Source organism: Sander vitreus, chromosome 16 (genome assembly GCF_031162955.1).
Source record: "Sander vitreus isolate 19-12246 chromosome 16, sanVit1, whole genome shotgun sequence".
In the NCBI taxonomy this organism is placed as follows: Eukaryota; Metazoa; Chordata; class Actinopteri; order Perciformes; family Percidae; genus Sander; species Sander vitreus.
The window spans coordinates 25,695,959-25,708,492 of record NC_135870.1 but is presented as its reverse complement, the minus strand read 5'-3'; the positions used below and the strand labels follow the sequence as shown (position 1 = coordinate 25,708,492).

At 42.1% G+C, this 12,534-nt stretch overlaps 1 protein-coding gene across 4 annotated transcripts in view; it reads left to right on the top strand.

Annotated features, from left to right (window-relative positions):
• tcf4 (transcription factor 4) overlaps nt 1-12,534 on the top strand; it is a 318,467-nt gene that overhangs the window by 263,523 nt on the left and 42,410 nt on the right. For all 4 annotated transcript variants that reach the window (XM_078271791.1, XM_078271789.1, XM_078271792.1 and 1 more), the window contains 3 exons: nt 4,361-4,466; nt 5,927-6,075; nt 6,874-7,021. In XM_078271791.1, the coding sequence (XP_078127917.1) occupies nt 4,361-4,466; nt 5,927-6,075; nt 6,874-7,021 (403 nt within the window). The remainder of the gene's footprint in view (nt 1-4,360; nt 4,467-5,926; nt 6,076-6,873; nt 7,022-12,534) is intronic.

Sequence of the window (12,534 nt, the reverse complement as noted above, 5' to 3'; positions counted from 1 at the left end):
GGCTTTTAAAGATAATGGGAGATGACACTCTGATTGGTTTGTTGCATGTTACGCCCAAAACACACCTATGAATCAATGAAGACACTAAGTACGACCCTTCTGAACCATGCTCCCGGTGCACGGACCCTTTTTTCCGCCGTCAAACTAACAAAAGTGGATTTGGACAGGCCCTAAATGCACCTGCGCCATGCGCTTCACGCCGTGCGCGTAGATCGTTAAAATAGGACCCTTAGTGCTTGTAGCCTAGGTGTTGTCTTCCCTTGAACCACGAGCGGAATCCTAATCCCTCCTTTTCCTCACACTGATGTTTGTTTGTCATATTCTCGTCCTGATCCCATGTTCCTTTCCTGAGAAGCAGAGGGGCTCACTTAAAGTATGTTGCAGAGTTCATTGCCAGGGGGGCTTGCTGAAGGAAAGACATCAAGGGAAGACAACATACTAACACTGTGTGTCAGCTTATATCTCTTCTTGTTCCGTCTGTTTGCACACCTATTTGCTGCAGGAAAGTTTGAAAGTTGCGTGAGTCATATTCCTTTTCAGATTCACAACTCAGATTTTTTTTCTTTCCCCTCAGAAAGCTGAAAGCTTCAGCAGAGTGACGAGCTTTTAGTGATATGAAGAAGAAAAAAAAGTCTTTGTTTGACAGAAACCGTTTTAGGCTGTTTTCTGTTTTTAATAATTTCTCTCAGGGAGTGAGGGAAGTGAGATGATGCTTTTTTTATAATGCCCCCAAGTGTTTGTTTTTTTCTTTGATTTCTTCTGTCTGTGTTTTATCATCCGATTTTTCTTCTTCTACCACATCTGTGTTCTGTCCATATGCAAATACTCTAAAGTTAACAAAGCAAGCCATGTCTTTTTTCGGGAGGGGGGGGAGATCGGGGTAGATTAGGTGTAGCTGTGGAGCGGGACTTTCGTTTTGATGTGAATCAGTGGGGGACATAGAGAGAAAGAAGAGCGCTTTCAACAGCTGTTCCAGGGTTTGCGTCATGCGGCGCGAGCTAGCGTCATGGCTGAGTGTTCGCACGCTATACACGCACGCACGCGCGCACACACGCGTGCACGCACGCACACACACGCACACACAGAGAGGCATGCTGTGGGGACCCCCAGTCGAAGGCATGACCAAACACAGGCATTGTGTTCTCATGCAGCCGCTGTGTTGCTGAGGAAGGACGTCACCTGTTTGGAGTGCTGACAGGCTGCTGGTTCTGCTCGCAGTCTCACGTTTTACTGCGTGTTTGCTGCATGGCTGCTGTTGTTCCTCTGAGAGGAGGCTTGCACGAAATCACTGCGTTGTTCCTTTTTTAGTCATCAAACTAGTCTGAATGAGAGAACGGCTAATAGGAAATGTGCTGGGGCTGTTGCATTAGGAAATACATGTACTCTATATATCGACAATGTTCCATTTCCGGGATTGTTCAGGTGCCGCCGGAAATTCCGTTGGATGTCCCTCACTTTTGGCCGGATGTCCCTAACCTTCCACTTTCTTCATGTTGGCGTTCTAAACTCCAGTGGATTTCTGAGGACTATGGTTAACTGCTCCTCAGATCTCTGCAGGGTAAATCCAGACAGCTAGCTAGACTATCTGTCCAATCAGAGTTTTCTGTCGCACGACTAAAACAACTTTTGAACGTACACACGTTCCACCAAAACAAGTTCCTCCCCGAGGCTATTTTGCAGAGGCATCGAGTCCGGCACTTAGCGCCGCCCAAGACGATTGCGATTGGTTTAAAGAAATGCCAATAAACCAGAGCACGTTTTCCTCCCCAGCGCTATGGAGGAAGGTTTGGCAATAGGAGACGGAGGAAATATGTTATTAGTCATTAGCAGCAGCTTGGGATGGGGGGGGGGGGATCGAAAATCATATGTATCGTGATTTTTCCTAGAATCTCTATTTTTTTATTTATTTTTTAACCAATGATTAACCTAAATATATCCTGTTTACACGGGACTGCCGGCGGTGACTACATCATAGCCGTTTCCAGCAAAACAGACAGAAAGCAGAAAATGCAGAAAGTACATGTTATGTACTTCTTTACGAATGAACTAAATGTCAGACTGACTGACTGACATGTGATGTGCATTCTTTGTAGAAAACAATTAGTTTTTAAAAAAATGTCTCATGATATATTGTCTCTGGGTGTGTATTGATCAACTTTTAATTTTGTTAAAAAAGGAAAAGAAAATCCCAATACTCTAAACTATCAAATCGCAATACTAGAATCACAATAAATGAAAATTGCAATACAAATTATAAGTGGCACCCATGTATCGTGAAAGAATCTAATTGGGACAAAAGCACATGGTCCCAGCCCTATTAGCAGCATAAGTGCTAGGCACTGTGTGCAATTGATGTGGTTACCATCACAACCTTTTTAGTTTTTATGTTGGGGATTGACAGAGCTTCAGTGTACAGAAAACATTTTTACATTATAGAAAAAGTTTTATATATATATATATATATGTGTGTATGTAGGCCTAATTTTTTACGTATTTAAAAAACAAAAGTTTTAGTTTTGACATTGTTTCATGCTAATACACAAACATATTCATCTTATTTTTAGAAATTAAAAACATGAAATATATTTTTTAAAGGTCATCACTTTAGCAAACTGTAAAACAAACAAAGCAATTCATAAGCTTGATTTGCATTGCTTTAAAACATTCAAAAAATAAGCAAATAATCGCAACACAAGTATGAATTGATTTACAAGCTTATTGTGAATACTTTTAAGTAACAACAAATAAGCAATTTCTTTCAAAATTAAAGTAAATATACATAACAATTTGTTGAACTCATTTATAAAATGAGTGTAAATAGAACACATTTCTTCTTTTTTCTTTCAAAAGTAAGAAAGTGATGAAGAATGGCATACTTGTCTGTGTATTATTGAACACTGATTATGTTGTGAAAGTTAGACAAAGTTCCCAGAGCGGCTGCCGTTTTCCTTCCGGTTTGAAAATGAAAAGCAAAGACCAGCGATGGATCTGCTGTGTTGATGCACACTGTTAGACATTTCTGTAATATCTACAGTTAATTACTACATACCACCCAGTAAAACACTGTAAAGTCTTTTACAGTATTTTACCGTAGTTACCAATGCATAGTGATAGTCATGTCTCGTCCCTGTGTCAAGTTTCCGTCTTTTGTTTGTTTCATGTTTTCTGTTAGTTTTCTATTTCCTGTTTTATTTTGTAGTCTCTCTGTTCTCCCATGTGTTGTCTTGTTTTACTTCCTGTCTTCTACTTTCCCGCCTGTGTGATTACTTGTCCCTGCCCTTATGTGTTGCACCTGTGTCTCATTATCTCCCCTGTCTTGTGTATTTAATGCTGCGTTCCAGAAACAATTTTTATCCCATAAGTCACGACTTCAAGTCACGACTCGCGACTTGGTAGCGTTCCAGGCAAAGTCACGACAAACCCTTCTGCGGCTCTGGTCAACGTTAGCTAGCGGCTACCTAACGTTGATGTTAGCTAGCGCTAGCTGATACTAGCGATTTCTAGTCGGCGACATATTTTGGGCTTCATTTAATAAACATAACCTGTAGTAGTACACAATTGTATGTGTATTGTTTTGATTACAATGTGTGGAATTACTTTACGTTGCCTATTTATGTCTATTTATTTCCATTTCTCACCGTTAATCACCGGCGTCTGTACAGCATCAACAGGGGTCACCATTGTTGTTTATGTGTGTGTGACGTCAAAAACTGTAACTGGGAGTTCACGGGTAGTAAGTTACGGGTTTGACTGCCGTTCCAGGGCACTTTCACGGGTAGAAGGTTGTGAAAACACGGGTTACGGGTTGCCTGGAACACAGCATAAGTTCAGTCTTTTCTTTACTCCGGTGCGAGATCGCCTGCTTCCATGTGTTCAGCCTTTGAGCGTTTTTCCCTGTGTCCTGTATTCCTGAGTTTCTGTTTTCCCTTCAATTTTTTGGGGATTTCCCTTTGCCCGTCGTTTACTGGACACTGTTGCTTGTAGTTTTATTAGCGTGCTTATAAAACAATTATATTTTACTCACCTGAGTCGTGCAGTTGTGCGTCCATTCTCTGGTGTGCATGATATAATGGGGATTTTGGCCGACGTCAACACTGTATACAGAGATTTACTGTATTTAAAAAAAAATTGAAATAAGTTACTGTCTTTATGTAAATGTTTAATATTGATGTGTGCGTTACCAAGCAAAGACATCCATCATCTGTTGCAGCCCATACTGGAAATGACTTCTGTCAGAAGCTGCTTCCTGTTGGGCCTCAAGTTGTTTTGGCTGTGAGTCTCTGATGAGAACACGTTGAGCTTTGATCAGCGGGCAGTTTCTCTGAATGATGTTGTGTGTTTTCTGTGTTTTGTGTTGCAGGTGTACGCTCCATCTGCCAGTACGGCAGACTACAACAGGGACTCACCAGGTTATCCCTCCTCCAAACCTCCCAGCGCTGGCTTCCCAAGCTCATTCTTCATGCCAGGTACACACACACACACACACACACACACACACACACACACACACTAGGCCTCCACGATGTGAGGAAAGCATGCAATATGCGATTATGTTGTCGAATGTCGCGATAACGACATTAGTTGCTCAGTTCTGCTGCTTTCAGTTTTCTACTAAAATACAACAAATTGCTTGTTGAATTTGACAAAAAAAATGAAAAGAAGTCATTTCCCACATTCGTTTATTGAACAAAGTCAACGTTGTAGTAAATGTAAAAGGCACCACTAAAAAGGGAACAACAGTTACATTTTAAAGTGCAGTTTTCTACTGATATTATCTTTCAACTACCACAAAAACAGCGTCTTTCGCGATGTGTTTATTGTGCTAGTTGATATGGCGATGACAATGAAAAAACAATATATTGTGCAGCCCTAACACACACGTACACACACGCACACACACACACACACACACAGATGCTGTGAAACATTTTCTTATACCAATATCACACAATTTGAGTTGTGTATTTTATTAGTTATTGTAACAGCTGCCCAGATAAGGTATGCATCTTTTTGCTGGAGACAACAATAAAGACAACAAGTAGTTGCTTGCAAACCTAACGTCTGTTCACACCTGTGAAGGTGCAACATTGTGCAGAGCGAAGTGTAGTGTGTGGCTGCGTTCTCCCGATGGTCAAACCGGGTCTAGTAGGCATTCATTGGCAGAAGGTGGAAATCACGAGAGTGCCAAGATAACTTTAAGCATCTCTGAACTCCAGAAGATGTCTCTCTGAAATCTAGCGGAGTAGAAGTAGAAAGTGGCATGAAAAGAAAAGACTCAAGTAAAGTACCTCAAATATGTACTTAAGTACAGTACTTGAGTAAATGGTGCATAAGTACTTAGTTACATTCAGCCACTGGTCACAGCAGAGAGAAACCCTAGTATGTTTTTACTAGGGATGTTCCGATACCGATACCAGTATCGGAAAAGCCTCCGATACGGCCTAACATGTTGGTATCGGTATCGGAAAGTACTGGACTTTATGCAGCGATCCGATACCACATCATTTAGACCTGAAGAAAATCTACTTTAATGTAGTTTATTTATGTTCTTTTTTCGTTATGACTGGATAATAAAAAGCAACCCATCCATACGCGGTTAGTAGTATACAGCTGTTAAAACATAGTAAAATATATGTGTTTTTCAAAACACTGGTACCGGATCGGTACTCGGTATCAGCCAAAACACAAGTTCAGTTATTGGAATCGGTATCTGGAAGCAGAAAATGGTATGGGACAATCTCTAGCTTTTACCGTGCCTGATCTCAAACCAGCACATCACATGTACCTCCCTCTCTCTCTCTCCCTCTCTCTCTCTCTCTCTCTCTCTCTCTCTCTTTCTGTGTCTCTCTGTCTCTCTCTCTGTCTTTCTCTGTCTGTCTCTCTCTCTCTCTCTCTCTCTCTCTCTCTCTGTGTGTCTCCCTATCAGACGGTCACCACAGTGGCGATCATTGGAGCAGCAGTAGTAGCAGTATGAGCCAGCAGGGTTACCACGGCAGCATGCTGGGGGGCGGGAACTCGGCCCACGGCCCCGCCCAGAGCTCCTCCTACTGCGGGATTCACCCTCACGACAGATTGGTGAGCAGAGCTGTCAATCACACACCGGGGATACTTTCCTTTCTGGAAGTCACTTCAGAGATTACATTTAATTGACATACATACACCTGGGCAAATTCCATGACCCCCATGATATTCCATACCTGAGCGGACGCATTTTTTACATTGTCTTTTTTTTTATTTTTATGATTTAAACCACATAATAGATAAATCAAAATTTTAGGCCTTAAAAAGTCTCAAATTCGCTCAAGTATTGTCTTTTAGGTCTTAAATAATTTTCAACAGGTCTTCATTTCTCTACATCAATGTAACACTACCTCTAATGCTTTTTTAATTCTGTGGTGTTGTAGTTCTTTTTGTCGCTAGTCCAAATATAATTCACTACAAATGAGACCAATGTGCAACTTATTTTGCAGCCAATCTAGAGACCAGTCCTATAATGCCAATCAGGAAATCGGGGAAATTGTCTCAGACGATGTTTCCGGACTCTGACATCTGAATCTTTTTTTGATTTCGTGATATAGGTCTTAAATTTGCTGTGGTTATAACTTATTGACAGTTATGAATCTAAAATCAAAGCCTGGTAAAGTCAGTAGTCAATAATATATTATATTACATGACAATTACACACAAATGTAAAGCTGTAACTATGTCAAAGGTCACTATATGGTAATTCCTTCAAATGAATAAAAGAGGCTTCATGGTTTTCACCACTTCTGTTTTGTTTATTCTCTTCGTAGGCAGTATTTACTGTTTTGCGGTAGTTTATCCTTGTCTTGTTAAACTGAGTTTCATTTAGTTCTGTCCGTGTCTCTGCAGAGCTACCCGTCACACTCGTCTGCAGATATCAGCTCCAGCCTTCCTCCTATGTCCAGCTTCCACCGAGGGGGAGGGAGCGGCGGCGGGGGAAATCACTACAGCACCGCCTCTTGCACCGCTTCCACCAACGGCACAGAAAGCATCATGGGTAAGACACGGGTGTCCATTTGTATCTTGAAGAAATGTGTAGTGGCTATTGCGTTTCAAAATTATAGCCACTGCCCCAGGAATAGAAGAGTGATTTTAACGCACCGTTGTTTATTTATTTGTGGATCTAAACTCAAATATCCTAACCTGTAGAAATATATCTTTCTATCCTACCGAAACGTTGTAGGCTAATGTAGCATGTGCGTGAATCAGGGAAAAATAAATAATACCGATGGTTTCTTAAATGATATCAAATAAGATGAAACAGGATGACTCCTTGGTTTAAAAACTGTTTTTGGTCTCAACTAAAGCTAGGACTCCAAAAAACGTTCCACTCTTGTTTCCAACTTCTCTTTATTAACTATACCGCACCCACAGTTACTATGGTGTGGGCGATTAGTGACCTAGCTGTCAATCAAAATCAGTGGATCAGAACTATATCCAAAATATAGGCAGTCTTGAAATGATAGCTATTGTTCTTTAAATATAAAGAAAAACTGTTATTTTGGCTCCTACAAAATGGTTATCAAGAAATGGTGCAGTTGCTTTTTAAAATTGAGTTGCAATTATACTTTTGGATAATAGACACTTGTTGAACTGAGCTACTTCCTGTCAAATTTAGCCCCATCTACCTTGCTCACACACTCTGTCAACATCTAGTAAATGGATTACCATGGAATTTTGTACAAATAATCATGTCCCCAGAAGATGATTCCCCCCCCAATTTTTCTTCTAGCGCAACCATGAGATTGACTTTTTCAGTTTTTAGCGAAATGTCTCGACACCTATTGAATGGATTCACAATTCCAGACATCCGTGTCCCATTCAGGATAACCTGTAATCACTTCGGTGAGCTCCTGACTTTCTCTCTAGCGCCATCATCTGTCTTTGGTTCATGACCAAATACATAAAAACGAATGGCATTGCCCTTAATGTCAGTTGTATTTTTTTGTTTAGTGCTAATTAGCAAATGTTAGCATGCACACGCACTGAACTGAGATTGCTAACAAGATAAACAAGTTACCTGCTAAACCTCAGCATGCTAGCTTTGTCATTGTAAGTATGTTAGCATGCTGACAGTAGCTCAAAGTACAGAAGCACAGCCTGCTAGTATGGCTGCAGACTCGTGTTTATCTATTAATAGTATGTGACCACTGGTGTGCGGCCACATGTTCATGTCAAGGCGTATTTGACTTGTTTGAATGCCTATAGACAAATTATTTTTTGCATATATGTGTGTCAGAGCTGTAGACGTAAGACTTCAGACTTGGACTTGGGCCAGACTTAGGTCACAACAATGAGGACTTGACTTGACTCCTGACTTGGACTTGACTTTGACACTGCACTTACTTAACACTTGACTCCCTAATGACTGGACTTGACTTTTGCCAAAGACGTAAATAAGCTCTGCTGTGTGTAAACTTTCACTCTTATCATAGTCTCGCATTGCCAGACCTTCCTCCACACTGCAGAGGAGGGTCTGGCTAGTCCACACAGCATATCGGGATGGGAGAAAAACGTCCTCTGGTTTATTGGCATTTCTTTAAACCAATCACAATCTTCTTGGGCAGCGCTAGGTGCCGCACGGAGCAACAGTGCCTCTGCAAAATAGCCTCAGGAAAGAACTTGTTTTGGTGGAACGTGTACATTTAAAAGTTGTTTTAGTCATGCAACAGAAAACTCGGATTGGACAGATAGTCTAGCTAGCTGTCTGGATTTACCCTGCAGAGATCTGAGGAGCAGTTAACCATAGTCCTCATAAATCCACCGGAGTTTAGAACGCCAACACAAAGAAAGCAGAAGGTGACAGACATCCAGCCGAAATGAAAGACATCCGGCAGAATTTTTGGCGGCTCCTGAACAATCACGGAAGTGCAACGTTCCATCCATCCATCCATCCATCTTCATCTGCTTATCCGGGGTCGGGTCGCGGGGGTAGCAGCTCCAGCAGGGGACCCCAAACTTCCCTTTCCCGGGCCACATTAACCAGCTCCGACTGGGGGATCCCGAGGCGTTCCCAGGCCAGGTTAGAGATATAATCCCTCCACCTAGTCCTGGGTCTCCCCCGAGGCCTCCTCCCAGCTGGACGTGCCTGGAACACCTCCCTAGGGAGGCGCCCAGGGGGCATCCTTACCAGATGCCCGAACCACTTCAACTGGCTCCTTTCGACGCAAAGGAGCAGCGGCTCTACTCCGAGCTCTTCACGGATAACTGAGCTTCTCACCCTATCTCTAAGGGAGACGCCAGCTACCCTCCTGAGGAAACCCATTTCGGCCACTTGTACCCTGGATCTTGTTCTTTCGGTCATGACCCAGCCTTCATGACCATAGGTGAGGGTAGGAACAAAAACTGACCGGTAGATTGAGAGCTTTGCCTTCTGGCTCAGCTCTCTTTTTCAGTCTAACGGTGCGATAAATTGAATGTAATACCGCACCTGCTGTGCCGATTCTCCGACCAATCTCCCGCTCCATTGTCCCCTCACTCGCGAACAAGACCCCAAGGTACTTGAACTCCTTCACTTGGGGTAAGGACTCATTCCCTACCTGGAGAAGGCACTCCATCGGTTTCCTGCTGAGAACCATGGCCTCCGATTTAGAGGTGCTGATCCTCATCCCAGCCGCTTCACACTCGGATGCGAACTGATCCAGTGAGTGCTGAAGGTCACAGGCCGATGATGCCATCAGGACCACATCATCTGCAAAAAGCAGCAACGAGATCCCCAGCCCACCGAACTGCAACCCCTCTCCACCCCGACTACGCCTCGATATCCTGTCCATAAATACTACAAACAGGATTGGTGACAAAGCGCAGCCCTGGCGGAGGCCAACTCTCACCTGAAACGAGTCCGACTTACTGCCGAGAACCCGGACACAGCTCTCGCTTTGGTCGTACAGAGATTGGATGGCCCTGAGAAGGGACCCCCTCACCCTGTACTCCCGCAGCACCTCCCACAGTATCTCCCGGGGCACCCGGTCATACGCCTTCTCCAGATCCACAAAACACATGTAGACTGGTTGGGCATACTCCCAGGCTCCCTCCAGGATCCTTGCGAGAGTAAAGATCTGTTCCGGAAGTGCAACGTTGACTACTCTTATCATAAATCTATCTGCAGCAACTTTTACTCATTGTTTGGGAGTAGACAAGATTATAAAACTGTAAAAGTAACTGATCAGTTTGATGTTGTCATCCTGGAGTAATGACTTGGATGCACTCGCTGTGTTTGTGTTTCAACCTTGGAATAATCCACAGATGAACGACTCGCAGTTACCACTTGAAAGACAACATAACCGGCCCTTTGTAGTCAGAAGACCTCGTTTTTATTTACTGCAAATTAACTTGTTATAAGTGTCAGTGATTAGACTTGGAAGATTTAAAGCACTTAAAAACTAAGGGGAGAAGGCAGGAGGTACGAAAACTGAAAAACAGTTTTACTCCATTTTGGCGTAACCTTGACATCCCTGAGACACACACACGCACAGACACACTCACTCACACACACACACACACACACACACCGTGCCATATGGACCCCTTGCTTTCAATCCCATAGAACAAATAGGAAAGCAATAAGAAACAGATTGAAAGTTTGTTTTCATGGGAAGACACCGACCACATTCCACAAAGATATCACACACACAAACACACACGCACACGAGCCCGCGCAGATGAGTGTAAACACAACATGAAGCTAATAAAAAACATGACGCTGTTGTTTAAATATAAACTCATGAAAAACGTGTGTGCACACATGAACCCTTAAACACGGATGCACAGTGTTTACAGACGTTTCTCTGGGAGTGGGTGAACAGCAACTACAGTACTATGGATTCATGCCAGTTACAATTGATTTGGAAAATATAATTTTCTTATCAACTCTTATATATTTCTTGTCAGCTCTCAGTGCCTGCTTGCTAGCTCGACAGTGTTGGACGTGTCTATATTGTGGGGAAAAGGAAAGTGACCGGAACACATTGAAGTGGATTAATACCACAGGAATGGATACAAAGTATTTAGTGTAGCTCTGCAACAACGAGCCGTGTCTTTTCATTTATTGATATACTTGATAAATGGACAATGTACAATAAATGAAGTGCACCAGATATAGCACAACTGGCTAACTTACATCTGTTGTCCCTGAGCATGTATATAACGCATATCTAACAATATAAAAATGCTAAATTATCATAACATTCATAAATACGCCTGTAGGACCGGCTAGAGCGTATCCATTTAAACACTTAAAGATATAGTGTGTAGTTTCTGTCTCCCCCATGAGGAATTCTAAGTAATGACAACAACATTGTCGGCGCGTCCACATGATACAAGCCTTCCGTGATCGCGCACAACCCCCAACCCTCCTCCACACAGTTGTTAGTAGCCAAGGAGGAAACGGAGGATTAAAAAAAACATGATGGACTCTTCAGAAGAGGTAATTATCTTTACTCGAGTTTCTGCGCGCAAAAGTCGCCTGGGTGACACAATTTTCTGAACATAGCGATACTGAGAAATACAGAGAGAGTTGTGGAGCTGATAGTCTTAATTAGCTTTGTAGCAACTCATTTGACAATGACTTGAATGTAACAGACGTTCAATAATATCAAAAAGTTACACACTAAAGCTTTAATGTCTGTCTTTAAACCATTTTTTAACATTAATTTTAAACCGACTAAGAGTACTACATTCTCTATTATTTGGGATAACAGTCCACTGTTTTGTTGCTGTGACTGATAAAGCAGATTTTGTTGAGCAATGTTTTATATTACAGTCTCCCCTCGATGATGATCTTGTTTGTCTTGTTTCACTATAATCAATTAATCGATTAACTGTCGAACTGTCTTGATAATCAAGCGTTTTGGACAATTGGACAGACAAAAGAAGATATCTGAAGAAGCAAACCTTTCTCCTAAAAATTACCTTTCTATATAACTAAACTGCATTCTCAATTACGTACCAAGGGAAACATATTTTCTTCCGTATTACGTTAGTACCAGCAACAGGCGCATGTTGTGAAACTATCGGCGTTTTAAACACGTGGTTAGCGTTGTGAATTGAAACAAAACTACTGTGTCAGGGTTAGGCAACATAACTGCTTGGTTAGGTTTAGGCAAAAATCATGGTTTGGGTTCAAATAAAGTACGTTTGTTACGTAAGTTATGTACATAAGTTAAGTACATTAGGTGCGTGAGGTAAGTTAAGTATGTTACGTAAGTAAACTTAGGTATGTAAGTTTAACTAAGTCAACGTTGACTTTTGGTTTCACGCTGGACACAAACAGTGGTCTCCTGGATACAATTCCTGTTTGTTTCCATCCACCCCAGCCTCGTCTCTACACGGCTTTGATAAGAATGGTATTTGTGATACGTCAAAAACAAACGTAATCCGGGAGAAAATATGTTTCCCTCGAAACGAAATTGAGAATGCAGTTTAGTTGTACAGTATGGGAACGTAATTGTTCGGAGACATGCTGAAAGAAGTCATATTGGACTCTAGAATTTTGTAAAAAAATGTCACTGT